At 35.5% G+C, this 23,907-nt stretch overlaps 1 protein-coding gene across 2 annotated transcripts in view; it reads right to left on the bottom strand.

The window, feature by feature from the left end:
• The window catches only part of RNF145 (ring finger protein 145), a 98,731-nt gene that overhangs the window by 34,041 nt on the left and 40,783 nt on the right, over window positions 1-23,907 (bottom strand). For both annotated transcript variants that reach the window (XM_069102474.1, XM_069102476.1), the window contains exons 3-6: window positions 18,146-18,254; window positions 10,804-10,895; window positions 6,090-6,325; window positions 2,582-2,757 (exon numbers count right to left, since the gene is read on the bottom strand). In XM_069102474.1, coding sequence (XP_068958575.1) covers window positions 2,582-2,757; window positions 6,090-6,325; window positions 10,804-10,895; window positions 18,146-18,254 — 613 coding nt within the window. The remainder of the gene's footprint in view (window positions 1-2,581; window positions 2,758-6,089; window positions 6,326-10,803; window positions 10,896-18,145; window positions 18,255-23,907) is intronic.

The raw sequence follows: 23,907 nt of genomic DNA, 5'->3' as shown, positions 1-23,907 counted from the left end.
CAGTTCCACGCCCATAGTCTCCCATCTCTGCAAAGAAAAGGGAAGTGGAAAGTGAGTATCTTTCATATCTCTTCTTTAAAGCCAAGTATTATTCTATAATAGTTGTGTAACCCTACCTTTGGATTCTTTTATTTTGTTCAAAGAAGGGAAATTTACTTTTATGGTCCCTTTTAAGGATAATTTCTCCCTGATCTAAATATGAATACATTTTGGCATTTTTTACTTTTCACTATTTTACATGAATGAAAACAGATTTGATAATTTATGACATTCAATCAATCAACAAGCATTTAGAAAGTAACTACTACATGCCAGGCCCTCAATATACAAAAACAATGAATTAAAAAAATAATCCCAATCCACAAGGAACTAAAATTCTAATGGACAGTTAGGTGTTGCAGTAGATAAGATTACAGGTCTGAAGTCAGGAAAACTCTTTCTGAGTTCAAATCTGGCCTCAGACACTTAACTATCTCTGTCGCCCTGGGCAAGTCACTTAACCCTGTTTGCTTCAGTTTTCTTATCTGTGAGGTGAAGAAGGAAACGGAAAATCTCTAAGAGTATCTCTGTCAAGAAACCCCAAATGGAGTAAACAAAGTGTAAAACATAACTGAAACAACCAAACAACAAAACAAACATTCTAAGGGGGAAGACAAGCACATAAATGAGTATATACAAAATGACTATCATGAGAACAAATGCACACAGATATAAATTTGTTAAATACAAGGTATTTTGGGAAAGAAAGCCCTAGCAGTTAGGGGGAATCAACAAAAGATTCTTCTGAAAGGTGGTACATGAACTATGCCTTGAAGGAAGAAAAGGAATTTATAAGGTGGCGGTGATAAAAGAACATGTTTCAGGCCAGGAGAGTAGTGAATGCACAGAAACAGAAATGGGAAGTGGAGGATCCTACATGAGGAGGGAGAGAAGGCCAGTTTGTCTGGGTCACAGAGTATTGGAGGATGAGTAATGAACAATGAAGCTGAAAAGATAGGCTGGGGCCAGTTTGTGAAAAGATTTAAAAGCTAAACAAAGGAGTTTATATTTTATCCTTCAGGTAATAAGGAACCATTGCAATTGATTTGAGCAGAAAAGACTTTGGCAGCAAAATATAGGATGGATTTAAGCAGAACAGCATTGGAGTGGAAACAGGAAGACCAACAAGAAAGCTATTGGTATGTTGTGTTGAAGAGGACCTAAACTCAGTTTAATAACTGTGTGTATATACAAATGGATAGATGGATATATGAATAAAAAAAGTATTTTATTAAGCACTGTGTCGTGTTAGGGACACAGAAGCAAGCAATACAGTCCCTGCCTCAAGGAACTTACATTATAATAGGGAAAGACACAACATATACAGGGGAATTGGGGAGAGGACTAGTGAGTATGCACCCAGCAGCACCATTTGCAAATGGCACCAGCAAATGGAGCAGTGGCCTGGTTCCAGGGCAAGATAAGGCAAAAGCTCACCTATCAGAACCCCAAGGTCCTAGAGACAGAGTCCAAGTTCCCCTAGTTGGAAAATAAGGAGGATGGCCAGAATGCAGACTACATGGTTTGAAAATGGCCAAGAAAAAGAGAGAAATGATTGGATGGGAGAGATTTGGGTTCAAGTCCCACTTCTGACACATACAGGCTAGGTTATCCTAGATAAATCAATGGTCTAAACAATTCTCTAAGACTTTTAAGTGGAAGAGAAGTTGCTGAATTGCATTGGTGGAAGGAGCTTCTGCACCTGGGATTTCCCTATACCAATGAAATCAATCTCTCTTCTGCAACTTAACTATTAAGTTACATTACAATATGCATTTTTGTGTCTGCCATGGTAACAAGAACACAGTGGGCATTCAAATATTTGATGAATAAAAAGTCATTTACTTTCTGCCCATTAACTAGAATTACAACTTGTCTTTATTTTAAGTTACAAATCACAATTTGTTTTTCAACCTTCATCTGCATGCACTTAGATCCTCACCTGTCTACTAAACTGATTATGGGTCAAAGGAAAAAACAAATGTCTGCTAGATTCTGGATATCTTTATGCTGGGAGTTCATAGCCCAGGATACAAGATATAAAGGTAGGATGAGTAAAACCAAGTAAGAAGTAACTGGTTTGGGGAAGGAAAACAAGCAACATTTAGGAAAATATTTTTTTTCCCTAAGCCAAATTTTACAAATAATGTTTGACATTTCTTTGGATCAAATATTTAATGAATATGATATATGTGCTATTTCACTAACCATGAGATAAGCAATTTGGTTTTCCCAATAAAGAAAAAATACTTGTTTTTCTTAAGTTAGTTCAATCTGAATAAAAACATTTTAGAATTTGCTATATTTAGTGCTCTTATCCCAGTATGAAAATCATATTAAACTTCTTTCTATAATGTATTCAATGTACTACAGAGCCTACAACTCATCTCTTATACCAGGACTAGCCATAAAATGTAAAAGCCAAATACTAATGTAACTCTGATAAATATCTTCTGGAATGAAGAACAGCATCAAAGTGTACCATTCATATATTAGAATTTTGTGTTCCTATGGAAAATAGTATCATGTTTCTGCTAATTACCTTGTCAGAAAAAGGAAAAGAAGCCTTTCCCGTGATGCAGGTTGATCTCGTGTGCTGAAATAAGAGTAAATCTGAAGAGCAAATAAGACAAGCCAGAAGACCATGAAAAGAACGGGGACAACCAGCTGATTCCATAAGGACATTCCCAAAGCCAAAAGGCCATATACTTCCACTACCTGAATATAAAAATAACACAAGTCCAATTAATTTGTGAAATCATTCTATATTCAGCCAAAATAACATGTATAGTGATTATGGAATTACATTTCAAGAGAGAAAATTCTAAAGAAACTTACTTTGATTAGGAGAAAAATAAGCGTAGTTTTTCTTTCACTGAAAGACTACTTTGATTAACACTTATTTCTTTAATAAAAATAAACAGAACTCAACAATTATAAAATCTCAGATTTCTCAGTTTTACAACTACTATCTCACATATTGGCATAGTCTAACTCAACCAAAAACAATATTTCAATAAACTAAAATGACTTTTCTGATCAGTTATAAAGATATTATAACAATATTTTAATTTTAATAAATATCTTTACATAATGATACTTTAGAACTTCCTTTGATATGCTTTATAACTTAGCACAGTGTTTAATAAATTTAATTTCTTTTCTGTTTCACAATAGATTATAGGATTTTTAAAAATAGATTGTAGGCCATTATAAAAATAACATGGCTTCAAAAAAGAATATTTTTCTTTTTTTAAAAAACTGGTACTGATCTATGAACAATTTTTAGATATTATTAACTTATAATTAAATTTATATAATCTTAAAATATTAAACTCCTATTTCAAAAGCTGACTATATATGTAGGATATATACAAAATATATTGGATATATACGCTATTCAATTCACAATAATTCATAGAAAACATCACCTATTATCTTTTATTACTACTTTATTCAAGCCAAGTATTTTCATAGGAATTTCCACTTAACCTCTCTGGGTTTCAGTTTCTTATGCTGCACAATAAAAATTTTACACTACCTGTTTTCTAAGAGTTCTTCAAACTCTAAAGGTCTATAATTCTATTCCTAACAATCTTACCCTGCTTATCAAAATAAGATCACTCCAAAATTACACAATTTCAACTTTTCTTCTATCTAACTTTTTCTAGGACATAAATATCATAATCTCATACCTAAATCAATTTATTTCTAATCATTGTTTTAATATCACCCACACTTTATTGGTGCAATGTATTCAACAGAAACCAAAAGGAAAATTAATTCAACATTTGAAAATGAAGATTTAGTCCTTATGGTAATTAAGTATGCAACGAAATGGAATAATTTTACCACAGCAAATCTTAAGGAAAAATGTGTATCTCAAACTATGCTTTACTGTCATTGATTACAGTAAGTTATAGAACAAAAGATATTAATAATGTAATCTTTTCTGGTGAGATAAATTGTATACATAATTTATAAGACTTTAAAATGAAGTGATGTTCATAAAGACATGTCATACTGAATCAATTTTTGTGAATAAACAAAATTTAAAATTCAGTTTTCCTTGTTAAAGTATTTAAAAAATCATTAATTTTCTTGGTTTCTAGGATAAGCTATTGCTGATAATTATGATGATTGGGAACTGAATTTCACAAGGTCATATATGAAACTAATGAAATTTGTTTAGAGCTATAAATGAAATCTACTAGTGTGCAGATCCTACAAAGCTTATACTAATTACTCTAGCTAAAATGAAGTTTCCAACAGCCAATGTTACTCTCAAACCATTAACTAAGTACTTTTATGAATACATAGGACACCCTTCCTTTTCATGGTAGATATAATCTAAATGGGAATGCTGATTACTATGCTATACTACAGGAATAACAGAGAACAAATAGGCCTAGACTCCTGTGGACTATCTAAGGAGAAGACCTAGAACAGATACTTCATCATTTCCCATGTGACTATTCACCTGGACTTCATCACTGTCTCTAGAAACTCATCTTTGAAAGATCACATCAACTCAAACTCTTTATCTGCTTAGCACCTATCCCCTGGGGTCCCTCCTACCTTATAACTAGAAAGGGTAGAGAGTGGACATCAGAGAACTCCTCTCAGAATCTCTATTTAAGATACTTTATCGATAATTTCCCACTTGTTTTCAGGACTTCATCATGCCCCCAAGCTGTATGTTCCTCCTCCCCAGACCTGCTCTTCAGCTTCTTTTTATATGTTGTCTTCCTCCATTTGAGGGTGGGGATTGTACCTTATCTTTCTTCCTATTCCTAGAACTTAGTACAGTGCTTGGCACAATGAGTGCTTATTAAATGTTTATTGACTAACTAGTACAAGAAATTCCTCCATGCCACTCTGCTCTCTAGCATTCCTATCTCTCTGTTTCCATCCTGGTGAGTTGAGCCACAGGAGGTTTTGTATTTCATAACATGTTCTCCAAAAAAGGTACCACATAAGGATGTGGGGAGGAGTATTTCTTCTTCACATCAGTGCTTTAGAGAGCCTCAGTCTCTCAGAGACATGATTTCAGACCATCCAGGGTCAGCGTAGAAAGATAAGACAAGATATAGTATATGCTCCTATGGCTGCCAGGGAGGGATTTGCATACCATAAATTCTGGACACTGTAAATCAAGAGGGCTTCCTGTATCTTTATGTAGTGGATACACATGCACATACATACATACACACATACACAAAATCAATGAATAGTACAGAATAAATATGTAGGCCCATGACAGATTTGAGATGATAAAATTGAGATATAACTGATATTGTTGGCTAGGTTAATTTCTTAAATATTTAATTTACTATATTTCTGAGAGGCTGATACATGTTTAGCACTTTCAAAAACATGATTTTAAAATATCAGCTGATGGTCAACTTCTCTAAATTCTACTATTTTTTATTTAAAGTACTCTGTTTGGGATCAAAACACTTAAATGGAGGCACTGTGACACAATGGAAATTTTATCACATTAAGAACATATATTAGCGGTGTAGCTAGGTGGTGCAGTAAATAGAGCAGCCCTGGAGTCAGGAGGACCTAAGTTCAAATCTGGCCTCAGACACTTGACACAAAAAAAACCTAGCCTTGTGACCTTGGGCAAATCACTTAACCCCAACTGCCCTACCTTCCCCCCTCCAAAAAAAAAAAAAAGAATATTATTAGCAAAACTCTGACGCAAATTAAGAGACTAAATATAAAACAACTGAAATGTAACCCTGGCTTTCACCTATATTATCAACTGAAATAAATTACCATGAAAGAGAAATTTATCCATGGTCATTTTACTTCTAGTAGAATAACCAAAGTTCAGGTAAACAATCAGACTTTAGCCATCAAGTAACCAATACTTCACACAAATCCCCACCAGAATTCTAACTAAACTTTACATAAATACACCCAGTAATGTTATCACTAAGATAGATTTGGTTCAAAAATTTATGAAATGATGATAACTAGTAAATTAAATGCCAGGTGTATTTTGTGCTTAGGTAGTATTTCAAACAAATATGTGTTCTTACCTGGACCAATTCCCTATAAGCAGATTTAGCAAGATTATATGGGACCAAAAGGTTGGATGCAAGAAAATAGAGAACTTCTAATCCAGTAAAAATCATTGCAAATTTGTTTATGACAACAATAGTCTCCAATGGAACAAGGCAGAGTCGTGCCAGAAGAGGAAGCATGTGAGCAGAAAAGAGCCATATCTGTTTAGTTTTCATCACACATGAGCACAATGTACACACTACCAACTGACCTAAAGGGGGAAAAAAGATGAGAAAATTATTATCATTTAATAAAACTGAACTCAAAGAATACATTAAACCTAATACTCTACATAGAGATAATGCTTTAATAATAAAATCTATAGTAATTAATGATTTTTGCATTCAGTCTCTAGGATTATATTCGTGTGCTTCAAATGTCAATCTTTTTTGACAGTAATTCCATATTCACATTATCTATGAATCTAATATCCATCTGTCCAGTCAGCAGCAGAGAAACAGCAAAAGATGCTGTCGTTCAGGAGGGCACCCTTGGTCTCATCGGGCCCCAGCAAAGGCAGGGATTTCTTACCCGCTGGCATTCTGAGTTTCTGGGGAGGCAACAAAAGTAGTTCCATGTCTGAGGCATGACAAGAAGGTAAATAAGACATGCGCCAATAGTCCCCAGGGGTGGTTTTTAAAAGAGGGTGATTGGGGTAAAGCCACAGGACTGAGGAGAGGACAGTGGATTGTTTTCTATCTTCTTTGCCATTTAACCCAAAAATCAAAATTTTTTTTTCGTTACTTAATTCCATGCATAACTTATTTAATGTCTTGTATAAAGGAACCAAAATTGTTAAATATGTATTTAGTTTGTTCTACTTTAAGTAGTCAATAAAAGGCTATATTCCTTTTCAAAAAATGAGTTATTTTTTCATAACCATGAGTTATTTTTAAACACTATTTATTTCCACTGATTTTCATAACATCATTCCAAGCTGAAGTCAAGGATGGTAGTGGGAAAAAAATTTTGCAAACTTTAATTCAATAATATAATGCCACTGTTACTTTATTTTTATAACTCTCATTTCAGAGGTACTCAACATTTTATGGGTAAAATTGTAGAGTTAAGAGATAAAGCAGACTACTCAAGACTACCGAATAAAAGTGAGCTAGGAAAAAATTCATATGGCCAATTTCAAGTCTGAGTTATAGTATAAATTGTGCTGCCTCCCCAAATGACTCAGTCATGAAGGTTAAGTTTATATTCCAGTAGAATTTTAAGTTCCTTGAAGGCAAACTATTTTCTTTTTATATCCCCAGAACCTATACATACCTTACAATAATACATAATAAGCACTTAATACATGTTGAATTTATATGACTTTTTAAAAATGTTATGGGTTAAATTAGTTTTTTAAAAAATATTTTCTAAAACTCTAGTCTGTTTCAAAATGCCATGGAGATTTTCTAGGTTCTTAAAGATTATACCAGGGGGGGCCTAACTGTCTTATCAAGTAGAAGAGGCCTTGAGGCCATGCTTAGTAATTCTGTCAGTTGTTTAAAAATGAGGCTAACTGAATTCAAAAGACTTGCTAGAAAATCAGTGGTCACTAAGTGAGTTTTTGGTCACACCAGCTCCGGAAGATCAACCAAAAAATTATACAGGGTTGAAATCTACATCAATCAGTGGAGGAAGTGTTCATACTAATAAAATGATAGCTCCTCAAAGTATTAGGAGTATTTTTTCTTTACAAATACTGATTTTAATTCCTAAGTATGATATAAAAAAACTTCATCTGGTTTTCGTTTTTACATTTTTACACAGGAAGCAGATAAAACCTTTTTTTAAAAAATCTAGTTATTCTGGAAAAAAAAAAAAGCATGTGGCCTTATCAGTATAATAAGGTTGTTCTAGGCTTTTATGACCAATAATCAAATTAATGGTCTAATCTTTATGAGAAAATGCTAAATGGAAGCATTCCTAGAAAATAGAGGAAATGAAGTGCTACAAAAATATACTTTAGGACTCTTAAGATCTAGCATTTGCACCCCAAGTATCTATTACTTTTATGTACTTTACAATATAATGTAAACTTACTGCAAGCACAGAAAATTCCCATAAGTCTATGCCAGCATCATGTGGTGATGAGACCCAGGGTTACTGGTTTTATTTGTCTTCTTTCATCGATGAGCATGACTAACATACAATATACTCTTTTAGAGAATATAATTTGTTATGTAGGAGAAGGCAAGGATCACAGTGCTAATGGAATTCCTCACCCCAGCTCTAAGCAAAGAGCTTTTTATTTTCTGATGTATACATTCAAACTGATTGCTCCAAACACTAAATAAAAATTGTACATTATTAGCTTTTGATTTTAAATATAACCTATTAAAATCATGGCCAAGAACCTTATAATAATATTTGACGTTTTCAAATTAGTTAATGTTCTCTTAAAGTTCACATCAGTGACAGGAGAAGACAGTCATTTTTTTAAAAAGAAGGTGAAACAACTTTGCAGTTATTTTAAAACTCATGGGCTTTTCCCCCCCATATTGCTCTATTTTTGTTAATAAGCATTTACTAAATATACATATATGCAGACCACTGAAGTAATCAATATTGAAAATTTAGAGTAATGTTATTAACATCTTTGGATTATGCTAAATTAAAATCTTAACAAATTAAGAAATACTAGGACTTTTTCTTCAAAACATTTCCATTAGTCTGAAGGGTTCATAAGAACCAATTCAGTGTTTTAAAAGTTTATGATAATTACCTACATCAGTCTGAAGCAAAATGATGCAAATATATACAGACTTAAACCTAGAGTTTAAGACAATTCAGTCCATTAAGGTAAATTGCTTCTTTTAAAAATTAATCTTCTTGGGAGAGAGGGTAGTTAGAAGCAAACACTTTTGAAAAGGGACAGGGTCAAAGAAGAAAACAATAAATGGGGCAGGGGGGAACAGGATAGGATGGAGGGAAATATAGTCTTTCACAATATAACTACTATGGAAATGTTTTGTGTAACTACACATATACAACCCATATTGAATTGCTTGTCTTCCCATTGGGGGGTGGGTGAGGAGTGAAGAAGGAAAAGAATCTGGAACTCAAAGTTTTAAAAATCAATGTTAAAATTTTTTTTTTTACATACAACTGGGAAATAAGATATAAAGGCAATGGGGTATAGATATCCATCTTGCCCTACAAGAAAGTAAGGGGAGGGGGGAATGAAGGAGGATATAAAAGAGAACAGATTGGGGGAAGGGGTATTCAGTAGGCTTATTATCTTGGGGTGGGAGGTAGGGGAGAGACATGGAAATGAACGTTGAAAGTTAAAAAAATAAATAAAAATAAATCAATCTTCCTCCTCCATTCCCAACAGTGAGAAGATATACAGAAAAATTCTTTCATATATTTTATACATAAAACCATAGTTTTAACTTGTAATTTTCAAATAAATAAATAAAATGAAGACTTTTCCAAGCACAGTGATGACAGACAATAATGGTGATATCATATTTTTACAGCACTCATTACAAAGGGCTTTTTTACATACTGTTTCATATGATCCTCACAACAGCTATATAAAATAGAACTTATAATCCCTAATTTTACAAATGAGGAAACAAAAGTTCACAGAAATAACTTCTGTACAGTCATAGAAGCAGCTAGTTTAGTTATACCAGGACTACAACCCAGGTATTCAGAATTCTATTCTAGCACTTTTTACTACACCATGAAATGATCTCCAGATAATTTATAAATAAAAACTGACTTACTATAGAGTTTTAAAGTCTGCAAAGAACATTATCTCAAGTAAGCCTCACAAAAGTCCTATAAAGTAGTTACTATAAGTACTAAGTTAAATAACTTGTTCATAGTCACACAGTATCACAGGCAGGATTGACCTCTGGTCTTCCTGACTCCAAATCTGGCACTCTTCACACTCCAACATGCTGTCTCCTCCCCCCTCACCACTAACCTATACCGTGTTTCCCCGATAATAAGACCTATCCCGAAAATAAGCCCTCCCTTACTGTGTAAGATTCCTCTAAAATAAGCCCTCCCCCGAAAATAAGCCCTATTGAGATTGCTACCATAGTGAAGGTGATCCCCTGCGCTATACGCGCTCCGAGCTGCATCCAATCAGAGCTGCAGCAGTGAGCGCGTCATCCTGTTCTTCCCCAGTGATTTGCTTATTGAATAAAGGTACATTTTTTTGTTCACATTTACCTGTTTGTTAAAATTGCTGTCAATGTTCATTAAAATAAGCCCTCCCCTGAAAATAAGCCCTCTGGTGTTTTTCTGTCCAAAAAATTAATAAGACAGTGTCTTATTATCGGGGAAACACGGTAGCACAGGGATGGGGAATCTGAGGCCTTAAGGTCACATGTGGCCCCCTAGGTCCTCAAGTGCTGCCCTTTGACTAAATCTAAACCTCACAGAATAAATCCCCTTAATAAAAGAATTTGTTCTGTAACACTTGGACTCAGGTCAAAAGACCACACCCAAGGAACTAGAATGCCATATGTGGCCTTGCCATCACAGGTTCCCCACCCAACCTAGCACATCTCACCTATAAGTATAAAGAAACCTTAAAATATAAAAGCTAAAATAGATCACTAAAATCAAGAACCCATCTTCTCAAGAGAGAAAAGATTCTTAATAAATAATGTTCACTCCTTCCTAAGTAAGTTCTTATCCATCATCTTACCTGGTTTTGTTAATTACACTTACCTATTAGGGCTGTGGTGAAACGATTCATGGACAAAGGCTCTAAGTACATTGGTCCTTCATAGGCTGATTCCAGTTCACTTCTAACATAATCCCTAAAATGTCCAAATAATGAAATTTTATTTTTATGGGCATTCCAAGAACATAGAAGGAAAGGGAAACTGAAAGAGGTAAAATTCCACTCCACAGTTTAGACAGACAATTTCCTTACAAAATCAGATTATGCTAGTAAAATTCTTTTTTATACCCTGTCAGGCAGAGCATTTCTAGCTCATATTGGTCTGATCTTCCACAGCTAGACACACTAACTTAATTCTAACACAGTGATGATATTTTGGTCCTCTTCAAGAATGAAGCACAAAAACCAATCAACCAATTAATAAGATTGTAAAATAATGCAGTTTTTGGAAATGACTTTTTCTTCTTGCATTCCCCCATACCTACCACATAATATACTGGAGCTTAATTTTATTATTTCAGGGAACAGAAGCAGGAAGAGAGAAGAGTCATCTTGCAGTTAGCTTCACAATATTTCAGTAGAAATTTTATTTCCCCCTCACAGGTCTAGTACAATAAAATGTCTCTAAAGCAACTCGTCTCCCTATACTTCTATTTGGATTACTAACAATAATAACAACAATAATAAGCCATCCCTTTCTACTCTCTTTCTAGTGTGTGGGCCTCTAACCTGGAAAAAAAAAAAGCCCTTTTTCTCAGTCTTCCTTTTGTTTCTGCCTCTTTTCCATTCTTTATTATTTACATTTCAAAGTAACCATACAAATCAAATTTGCATATAACAAGAAAACACCAGTTTGACCAAAAATTGGTTGGTTGGTTTCAGAGTATTTTTGCAAATTTAAAGAATTCTGATCAATGAAATTACCAAAATTCCAGATAGTGAAATACACTACTGTGATAGAGAGGTAATTGACTCAAGATGCAGAATGAGACATGTTTCTGGTCACAGCCAAATTGGTCAACTGTTTTACTTGATTGTATGTATTTGTTGCAAGGCTTTTGTTTTCCTTTTTTTCCAGTGGGGGAGAAAGACAGGGAGGAAAAGGGATAGGAATTCCCCACTATTGAAAAAGATAATAAAAGAAAAGCTGTCAAAAGGAAACACTGTCCTGTTTATCTGCAGGACAGCTTTGAAAATTATATGTTTAATGTACTATATATACTTTATTTTTTTTCTTTTTCAAATGCTTTATTGACTTCTGGTTTACAGCATTCAAAATGCTGGGGTTTTCTCAGCTGCCAAAGGTATTAGTTGGGTGCCCTCTCTGACGCCTCCATACACTCTGACAAGCTGGTCACACACCCGAATACCTCCACCCTAAACCGCAATCCAAATCCAAGCAGGTTAAAGCAAGAGCAATCACACACTGGCTTGTTGTCAAAGAACAGATTTTCTTTTTTAATGTGGAAAGCTGTTTTGGAGATATTTTTTAAATACTCCAAAAGGTCTATGACAATATTGGTGTGGGGTTAATCTCTCCACCAATACAGATCAACTGTCCTTGATCACCTTCCTGAGTTTCTGTATCTCCCTCATTTCCCACAAAAAAATCTTTGGGTTACAAGACTTGTAAAACTTAGTTGAGGGGGATGGCCAGGTGGCGCAGTGAGTAAGAGCGCCAGCCCTGGCGTCAGGAGACCAGGGATCGATTCCGGCCTCAGATACTTGGCACCCACACAAAATAACTGGCCGTGTAACCTTGAGCAAGTTACTTAACCCCAATTGTTTTAAAAAAAAAAAACTTAGTTGAGGTAATCTTTCAGCAATAAATAAGACACTGCTTGGCCACCAAACTACCTGTCTGATAGCTTAGTCTCAATCTTCTTTGTTGAATTTTTATCTAGATCATATTCCCCAACAATGGGTGTCTCCCAAGGGTATATGCTGGGTCTTATTATCTTCTCCCTCTACATTATCACATTTAGCAGTCTCATCAGCTCCACTGGGTTCAATTATCATTGCTGTACAGATGATTCCCAGAACTATATAACCAGCTCTAGTCTTTCTTCTGAACTATACTCCTGCATCAACAACCATCTTTTGGACATTTCAAACTGGATGTCCAGTACTGAACTCATTTTCTTTCTCCTCAAAACTTCCCCTCTTCCTGTTGAAAATACCAACATTCTCCAAGCCACCCACCCTTGCAACCCTAAGTGCTTGCTCACATCTGGACTACTGCAATAGCTTTCTGACCTGTTTCCATGACCAGAGTCTCTCTCCACTCCAACCTATCCTCTACTCAGTTATCAAAGTGATCTTCCTAAAAATTCAGATCTGAATGTTAATCCCCTACTCAATAAACTCCAAAGGTTCTTTATCGTCTCCAGAATGAAATATAAAATCCCATCTGGATTTTAAAGTCCTTCAAAAGCATTGGTAAAACCCTGAAGAACACAAAACCATTTTTTGTTCCATGATGAGTATCAGAGAAAGACTTTAGTGGAAGTTAGGGACATGACAAGTAACAAATCTAATAACTATTATGCCCAGGGCATGTGATTCAGCAAGTTTATTTTATTCATTTATCCATTCAACAAACATTTATTAAGTGCCTATAATTTTATTTTTTATCTCCTACAATTATGATTATTTCTGATGCTCAAATCTAACAAAAACTATTATCAAGAGTTTGTGGTCACTTTCAACCACTCAAAAAAATATGTAAGCTTTTAAAGCAGCAAATGAGATGAAACAATTCTACATGTATAATTTATACATATAATTTAGTTGCTTTATCTTCTATAATTAGGTTTTCATCTTAATACACAAACACAAGTGTAAAATATAACTAATGTTTTTACTTTTAATAAAATTTTGATAAATGATCCTGTGAATAAGTTTATAAAATCAATATTCATTTCATTAAGATAGTCATTAGTGAACTTATTTTTCTCTCTGAAGATCCTAAATATTCAATAAGAGGGGGAAAAGAGAACTGAAACAAAGACTAGGTCCTTAACTAAAGACTTAATTCCTATGTCTTATTTCATTCAAACAGACACAACAGTACTACTTTATTTAATTCTTAACCCCTACTGTCCTGCCACCATGGACAAAACAGAGCACAGCAAAAACAACAGAGGCTTGTTTTACTGATGCTATGATTTACAGCATAATCTAAAGGACTGTTTGAAACAATTTAAGCCAAGAACTAAGAGCATCTGGGACTGTAATTCTCCAGTTCTATTTTTCACAAGATTCGATCTTTTTAAGAAGCAAGAACTGATGAGATGTCCCAAGAGCACATTATAAACTTTTAACTCAGAAGACTTGCATGATGACATTTATTAAGTTTATCAGAGGAAAAATAATCTTATACCCTAACTCAAATGAATAACAAACAATAGCTTGTTCCTCCCATGTCTCTTCATTTGGGCAATCTGTAGAATGCAAGCAATGCAGAGCATTAACAGAACAAAAAACGTTTTACAGCCTAGTCACCTAGTCACAGTACCCATGACAGCTTGTTCTTTTTTCAGATTTTAAGCTGTTTTGGAATGTGTTAGATACACTGAAATTGTTTTCTTCAAAATAATCTGCAAGAAAAAGAAATGACTTAAAGAAAGGAGGCAATGTGATATGGTAAAAAGAGTATTGGATTTGGAGTCAGAGGACCTAAGTTCAAATTCCACTTCTGTGATTTACTATCCTTGTGATACTGGGCAAGGAAATGAACCTCTCTGGTCCTCAAATTTCCTCATCTATAAAATGAGGGGACTAGAATGAATGACTCCTAAATTCTCTTCCAACTCTAAATATAAGTCCTATAATACCATATGATTTCATAACAAATATCCTAACTTTCATTCAAAGCTCAGATCAAGTGTGACCTCCTACAAATGACCTTGCTTGATTTCCAAGTTACAAATTCCCAAATTTTTTTTGTATATTCTTAGTATATACTCTGTATTTATTTTCATATGTGAATGTTTATCAGAATGTAAAATTCTTGACTGCTTATGACTTGGGGTTTTTTTTGTTGTCGTTTTGTCTTTGGCTCGACAGTGTATGAGTACAAGCCTTATTAGCACATAGTAGATATTTATAAATGCTTGCTGGTTGTTGCTAGAGCTTCCCCCCAAAAAAAATTATTTTGTATTTGCTATGCACACATTTTGTGTTTATTTATGTACTTGCATAATTTCCTCCCTCAACAGAATGTCTGAACGTTCTCCCCCACTCCCCCTTAATTCTGAGGGTAGGAAGGGGGGTGTGTTTTGGTTTTTTTAAATTTTTTTATCACTAGTACCTACCACAGGGCAAGGGCTTTCTTATCTATTTGGCACTAAATGGGAATAGACTAATGATCTTATACCTAATGCCACAATAAGTTCAAAATGCTTATATAATCTGAATTTAAAAACTCACATCACAAAAAAATTAGAAGAGAACAAGATCAGATATTTTTATAGTATAGAAAATGAGAATGTTTATCCAAACAAGGGAAATCACAGAAGATAAAATCTATTTCATGAAACTAAAAAGCCTTTTGCACCTAAATAAACAAATAAGCAAACAAACAAATAAATAAATACATGTATGTAGCTCCGGTAAGAAGGAAAGTCATAGATTAGGGGGAAAATACTTGCATCAAATGTTTCCGATAAAACTCTCACGCCCAAGATACAAAGGGAATACAATATGTTAAAACCAAGAGCCATCTCACCAATGGATGTGCACAAAGCACCTAAACCAAGCTTTCTCAAAAAAACTGCAAACTATTAACAACAACATGAAAGACTGCTCTAAATCATAAATAAGAGAAATGCGAATTGGGGGCGACTAGGTGGCGCAGTGAGTAAAGCACTGGCCCCAGAGTCAGGAGGACCTGGGTTCGGATCTGGCCTCAGACACAACACACACACAAGAAAAAAACCTAGCTGTGTAATCTTGGGCAAATTACTTACTTAACCCCAATTGCCCTCCAAAAGGCAAGAAAAAAAAAAGAGAGAGAGAGAGAAATGCAAATAAAATCGATGGTAGGTTTTACCTCACACATTGAAAATAAGTCAAAATTGTAGCCTTGGGGTGGTGGGTAGAGGGGGAGGATGGAAGAAAAAAAGAACAAAGTAAAAAGTGTACAACAGAGAACAAAAGAAAACCTACAAGAAAGCAAAGACATAAGGCTTTGACATAAAGAACAGAATTTAATGTATAGGCTTTCTTGAAATGATTAAGTTATTGCTATATATTCTGAATCCTCTCCTATGTTCTGCTGTACACATGACGTTTTTTCTTTCCTTTTTTAATATTATATTTAAGATTTAAATTTAAAATGTTTTTCTTTTCTTATTATATATTTAAGTTTCAGTATTTGTCTAAAATTTTAAGAGTTAGAAAATGCAAAAAAAAAAAATCAGTCAAGATGACAAAAAAATGAGAATAGGCAATGCTGAAGGGCCTACAAGATAGGCACATGAATAATATATTGTTAGTAAAACTAACCATTCTGGAAAGCAATTGGGAATTATGCTAAAAAAAAAAAAACCTGAATAAAATATCCACACTCTTTGACACAGATCTCAGTGCCACACAAATCCCAGAAAAAGATATTCATAGTAGCACTTTTTCATAGTAGTAAGGAACAGGAAGCCAAGTACATATTCACTGATTAGATGGATACATACTAAAAGGAAAAAAAAATACCTTAATATTAAAGATCATTTTATTTTTAAAAATAGACAATAACAGCAAATCATATACCTCTTACTTCTCTGAAATTTATGCTTAGCCAAACAAGAAACAGTTAATTACAAAAAGTAAACAATAACTCCGATGACATGAAACTGAAAAATTTCTGCACAGGCAGAATTAATGCACTTGGGATAAGCAGAGAATCAGTTAAATTGGGGGCAGGGGAGATGTTTATGTCAAATATGTTCCTGGCACACAGTAAGTGCTATATAAATGTTCGTGATTATCATAATAGAAAGAAAAATCAAAATAAGAATAATTTTGGCTGAATGTTGAGGTTGGAAGAATGTCTTCTAACTGAGGAATTAGAAGAGACTGAGAGGACATAGAGGCACTGAAGTGAAGGTTTTTTAAGAACAGGGAAATGAATGTGATGTAGCAACAAAAGGCATCATAAGAATGTTTGTTTTTAAGAAAAAAGAACAAATGGGGTCAAAGGTCTTGCATTTCTTGCAATTAATCCTAACTTTTCAAAAATTTTAGTTCTTATAGAGGTAGATGCCAACTATAAACTACTATATTTTTCAAAGATCAAGTGCTCCATCCTTAATATTTTAAAGATGTATTGTAATATTAATAATTAAATGCTGTATCTTATTTGAAGTATATTTTTGCTTAAAATAAAAATAAACCTTTACCTCTCTCCAATAAGGAAAAAGGTCTTTCTAAATATTAGAAAAATAAACCCACAGAGTAAAGCACTGAACTTCAAATGAAAAACATAAAAAAATATTTATTTTCTTCTGATACTACCTTGCTCCCAGTTTCTTATCCTCTGAAAGCCTAATTTTTGCCCTCTCTGAAAAAGTATGAATAACACATAACTATATTACATAAGATGTGGCTGTCATAGTTTCAATCATCACTAAAATTCTATTTTTACTTGGAGGCTAAACATCTGGAGAAAAAGGCAGCATTATTGTTTTTGTTAATGTGTTTCTAACACATTTCACTATTTCATTGGATCCAAGATCTCAAAAGCTATTCACTTAAAGAGCTGAGTTCTTTATAGAGCAAACTCTGAAAGGTTCTCGAATAGGTTTCAAGTAAAATTCCAAAGAAAGACTTTGTAGATGACCAGTGTAGTTCTAAGTATGGAGAGGTTTATTAACAATAGGCAGGCCACTAAGTAATGAGTTTTTTGGCCATTAAGATCCCATGAAACATTTTAGCATAAAAAGTCAATAAAGCAGAACACATCTTTATGGACAGGCAACTACTCTTTGCTCTAAGTTCAAATAGATATTCTTCCTAGATTTGTTGATATTTTGTTTGTTATAAAAAGTTCTATTAAATTATGAAACAATAGTATCACGATCAAGTGGAATATATTAAATATATTCCACATGGTTATGTCTATATAGACTGCTATAGCTTTCAAGGTGATTTCCAACAATAACTCTCTGCCGGTTCATCATTGTCAATTATGTTCCCATCACTCTATCCAGAGTGATGAAAAATGGGAAAATAAGAGTTCTCTTGGCCTTTATATATAACTTGTCTATTTAATTCCAAGTTGTTGAGTTCACGAGTGAAATCATAGGTCTGGACCCCCTAAAAAATATTTTATTTCTAAGAATAAACTTCAAAAATTAAAGTTATATATCAAAAATGATATCGCATTCTTACCTGGAGATCTGATGGCCAGCATAAAGCAATAGTGCAGTAAGAAAGTATAGGTAAAGCTGAACCAGATGCTGTCTAGGCAAGGTAAGGAGCACAACACTTAAGATATAACCTGTAGGAGGAATAAAAATAAAAGCTCAAGAAAAATGTAATATTAATTCATTTCTTGGTTTAATTTAACTAAGCTTTCTTTTTTTTTAAATGCTTTATTAACTTCTGATTTACATCATTCGTTTCCGCCAGATTTTGAGTTACAAATTTTCTCCCCGTTTTTCCCCCACCCATCCCCCCAAAACAGCAGTCTCACAGGATATCTCCACCTCCAATCTGCTCTCTCTCATATTTTCTCCCATATCCGTTTCGACTTTTCCATTGGATCTCTATGCCTCAGTACCTGTATATCTTATTTCTTAATTACATGTAAGATGGTATTAATAATAGTATATATATACACACATATACACACACATATATATGTATCTATATTTGAATATTTGATTTTAAAACTTTCAATTCCAGATTCATTCCCTTCCCCCCCCTGCCACCCACCCCCACTGGGAAGACAAGCAGTTCAGTATAGATTGTACACGTGAGGCTAATGCAAAACAATAACGTAGTAGATATATTGTAAAAGACTGACTATATTTCCCTCCCTCCTATCCCACCTCCCACTTGTTCTATTCTCTACTTTGATCCTGTCCCTTTTCAAAAGTGGGTGCTTCCAACTTCCCTCCCCCCCAGCCTGCCCTCCCCTCCATCATCCCCCATCTGATCCCCTTCCCCCTCCTATTCTCCTGGAGGGTGAGATCCCCTATTTAGTGTGTATTTCACTCCCTCCTCAAGCCAGATTCAATGGGAATAAGGTTGACCCATTCCCTTTTGCCTTCCTATTCTTCCCCTCCATTGTAACCATTTTCCCTTGCCTCTTCTGTATGAGATAGTTTGCCCCAATCTGTCTCTCCCCATCTCCTCTCATTATATTCCTCTCACCTCTTAATTTCACCTTTTAAGTATCATCCCTTCCTGTTAAATTGGTCCTGTGCCCTCTATCTATGTATACCTGTAAACATATATACACACATTCACATATGTATTCATATGCCCATATACCCTCATATATAGACATATATATGAGTTCATATATATATATATATATATATATATATATATATATTTCTAATCCCTTCAACTACTGAGGAAAGTTTCATAAAATACAATTATTTTTTTCCATGTAGGAATGTTAATAGTTCAACTTTGATAAGTTCCTTATGATTTCTTTTCCCTGTTTACCTTCTCATGCTTCTCTTGCTTCTTGTATCTGAATGTCAAATTTTCTATTCAACTCTGGTTTTTTCAGCAAGAATGCTAGAAAGTCCTCTATTCCACTGAATGACCATATTTTCCCCTGAAACATGATACTCAGTTTTGCTGGGTGGGTGACTCTTGGTTTTCATCCCAGCTCCCTTGACCTCCGGAATATCCCATTCCAAGCCCTTCGATCCCTCAGTGTAGAAGCTGCCAGATCCTGGGTTATTCTGATTGTGTTTCCACAATATTAAAATTGTTTCTTCCTGGCTGCTTGTAATATTCTCTCCTTAATCTGGGAATTCCAGAACCTGGCTATAATATTCCTAGGAGTTTTCTTTTTGGGATCTTTTTCAGGAGGTGATTGATGGATTCTTTCAACCTCTATTTTGCCCTCTGGTACTAAAACATCAGGGCAGTTTTCTTTGAGAACTTCCTGGAGGATGCTTTCTAGGTTCTTACTTTGGTCATGGCTTTCAGGTAGTCCAATAATTTTTAAGTTTGGAGGATGCTTTCTAGGTTCTTACTTTGGTCATGGCTTTCAGGTAGTCCAATAATTTTTAAGTTATCTCTCCTGGATCTATTTTCCAGGTCAGTGGTTTTTCCCATGAGATATTTCACATTGCCTTCTATTCTTTCATTTGTTTGGATCTGTTTAACAGCATCTTGATTTCTCATAAAGTCATTAGCTTCCATTTGCTCCAATCTAATTCTGAAGCAATGATTCTCCTCATTGAGCTTTTGAGATTCTTTTTCCATCTGGCAAATTCGACTTTTTAAGGCATTCTTCTCCTCATTGCCTTTTTGAGCCTCCTTTGCCATTTGAGTCAGTCTGTTTTTTTAAGGTATTATTTTCCTCAGTCAGGCTGTTGACTCTCATTTCATAATTTTCTTGCATTGTTCTCATTTCTCTTCCCAATTTTTTCTCCACTTCTCTTATCTGCTTCTTAAGGTCCTCTATGGCCTATTTGTATTTTCCTTTGAAGCTTTTGGTGCAGGAGTTCTGACTTCACTGTTTTCCTCCTGTTCCATGTCTTGCTCCTTCTTGTCCCCAAAATAGGAGTATAACGTTGGAATCTTCTGTCTGCTTTGCTTCCTTTGCCTGCTCATTTTACCACTCAATTATTTGACTTTTGGGCTTTTTGCCACAGTAGGACTCTGCCACCAGACAGGGGAGTTTCGTCCCAAACGCTGGGGTTTTCTCAGTTGCCGGAGGTATTAGATGGGTGCCCTCTCTGAGGTCTCCACATGCTCTGGCAAGCTGGACACACACCCCAGGACCTCCACCCTAGACTGCAATCCAGATCCAAGCAGGTTAAAGCAAGAGCGATTACCCCTCAGACTGGTGCTTGGTCCCCCTACACTCTGCAGGCCAGGAGCTGAAGCTGCCACGTGGCCCTGGCTAGCTGTGCAGGCATCTCAGCCGTTTCTTGCCCCAGGGGTAGAAGCCACGTACTCCCACTTACTGGGTCCCAAAGTCCAGACTGCACTGGCCTCTCACCTTGTCCTTCGCATCTATGTATTGATAAATCTGGAAACGGCCACAGCTGCTGCTGATATGGAGTCCCTCTGGCAGGCAGCTGGTCAGGCCTGCCCTGGGGCTGGGCTCGGCTCCCAGAGCGCTGTGCTGGCCGATTCCTGCTGGCCTACCGGGCTGTCCTCAGCGGGAGGTTAGCTTCTCTGTGTCATTTTGTGGGTTCTGCAGCTCCAAAGTTTGTTTAGAGTCCCCTTTTTACATGGATAGGGGAAGGTGGAAGCCAGAGCCGCGGGAAGGTCGTGCTTCTATCACTAAGCTTTCTTAAAGTGTTAAAATCAAAACTCTAAATTTTCTTAAGGCATTGCTAGTATTTCTATCAAGGGGAAAAAAGTGTATGGCCATTCTATTGCTATGTAATTTACATAACTATGAATCATTTCCCAATTGATTAATGGTTAAAGAACAGGAACAGCAATTTTCAAAGAAAGAAATCCACACTATCAACAACTATATGAAAAAATGTTCCAAGATGCTAAAAATTAATGAAATGCAAATTAAAGCAACTTTAAGCAATTAAAGCAATTTCACACACACTAGATTGGCAATGCTGACCAAAAGAGGAAAATAACACTTTTTAGAGGGGCCAAAGGAAAACAGGCACATTAATAATGCTCTTGGTGAAACTGTCAACTGGTCTAGCCATTCTGTAAAGTAATTTGAAATTACGTCCCCACAGCTACTAAACTGTACATACCCTTTGACCCAGCAATATCCATAACCAGGACTATACCTATCCCAAAGAGATAAGGCTAATAATTTTTTATTTTAAACTTGAAAAAAAATTTCTAACTTGATCTTTCTTATCCCTGCTAATTACTGTTCTATTTCTATCCTGCCCTTTAGCTAAACTCCTCGAAAAGGTCTAAAACAGGCACTTCTTTCTCTCCTCTCACTCTCTTAACTTTACAATCTTGCTTCCAACCTTATCATTCCCCTGAAACTGATCTTTCTCTCTCTAAAGTTACTAATGATCTCTTAGCTGCCAAATTCGAAATGCCTTTTCTCAATCCTCATTCTCTTTGACCTCTCGCCAGCCTTTAACACTGTCCTACCTATCTGATGACTCCTTCTCTGTTTCCTTTGCTGGATCCCCATCTAGATCACACCCTTTCACCATAGGTGTTCCCTGAGGCTTCTGTCCTGGACAGGCTTCTCTTCTCCTTCATGTACTTGGTGATCTCATCAGCTCCCATAGACATTTGATTACCATCTTTATGCCAATGATTCTCAGATCTACCCATCCTGCCCCAATCCCTCTGCTGATGCCCAATCTCACATGTTCAACAGACTCCTTAGACATCTTAAACTTAACATATCCAGCACTTAATTCACTGTATTTTCCCCCTAAATGCCCTGCCTCCTACCTATTACCGTAGAGAGCAACACTATCCTCCTAGTGACTATTGACTTTGACTGAATCCAGCTTCAAAGAACAAAACCTCTTATTATGGGGTTTTGTTCTATGCAGTTTGGATTCAATCAAAAGGCCACACCTGAGGACCTAGAAAGTCACACGTGGCCTTGAGGCAGCAGGTTCCCCACCCTAGTCCTTCAGGCTCACAACCTAGGTGTCATCTTTTGACTCCTCACTTCTTATATCCAACCTGTTGCTGAGGGCTGATTTCACCTTTGCAACATCTCTTATCCCCTTCTCTCTTCTGACACTGCCACCACTCTAGTGCAGCACCTCATCCTCTCTTGCCTAGATTATTGCAATAGCCCACTGGGGATTCTGCCTGCTTTGAGTCTCTTCCTGCTCCAATCTACCCTCTATTCAGTCACTAAAATTATCTTTCTAAAGCACAGATTTCTGGACATGCGAAATGAGATGTCCAAAGGCATCTTAGACTCAACATACCTAAAACAGAACTCATTATATTTCTCCCAAAATGCATCCTTCAAACTTCCCTGTATATCAAGGCCAAATTCATTCTTGACTCTTTGTTCTCATTCACCCCACATATATACTCAGTTGCCAAATCTTACTGTTTATCCCCATACAGTATTTTTCTACCACAGGCTTCTCTTCATTCACATAATCACCATCCTAATTCTGGTTCTCACTGTATCACTACCAGATTTGAGCAAGAGACTCCTAATTTCTCGGATTCTTTTTTCTTCCCACTCTAATCCACACTACACATTGCTGGCAAAGTGATTTTCAAAAAGTACAAATCTGATCATACCACTGTCACACTATTAATTCCTGAAGGAAATACATACTCTTCTGCTTCATATTTAAAGATCGTCACAATACAATCTAGCCTCAACCTCCCTTCTCATCCTTACTACACAATGCTCTCCTTCATAACATCTCCAGTCCTTCCAAACTGGACTTATTTCCTTAATCCTCACACATTACACTAATCTCTTGACTTCCTACCTTTGCAAAGACTGCCCATCCCTGAGACTGAAATGCAAGCCTTCCTCAATATGCTTCATAAAATCTCTAACTTCCTTTAAGACTCAGCTAAAGTACCATTATTGGCATGAAGTCTTTCCTAATCTCCACATCTACTAATGTCTTTACCCCAAAATTGCCTCACACATATTCATATATATATATATATATTGTGTGGTGGTTTCTTCTGTTAGAATTTAAATTTAATCATTTAACAAGCATTTCTTAAGTGTTTACTAGTAAAAATAAGAGCTAACATTTACATAGTACTTACTATGTGCTATGTATTGTGCTAAACATTTTACAATTATTATCTCATTTGATAATATCTGATTTGATCCTTTCAACCCTGGGAAGTAGATGCTATTATTATCATCCCCATTTTACAGATGAAGAAACTGAAGCAAATGGATTAACTGACTTGCCCAGGGTCACACAGCTACTAAGTGCCTGAAGCTAAATTTGATCACAAGTCTTCCTGAATCCAGATGCAGAGCTCTATTCACTGCACCACCTAGTTGC

This window comes from Petaurus breviceps, unplaced genomic scaffold (genome assembly GCF_028583685.1).
Source record: "Petaurus breviceps papuanus isolate PSGF00001 unplaced genomic scaffold, PetGlider_PUasm1.0 551, whole genome shotgun sequence".
NCBI classification, from domain to species: domain Eukaryota; kingdom Metazoa; phylum Chordata; class Mammalia; order Diprotodontia; family Petauridae; genus Petaurus; species Petaurus breviceps.
This window is presented reverse-complemented; position numbering and strand designations above follow the sequence as displayed.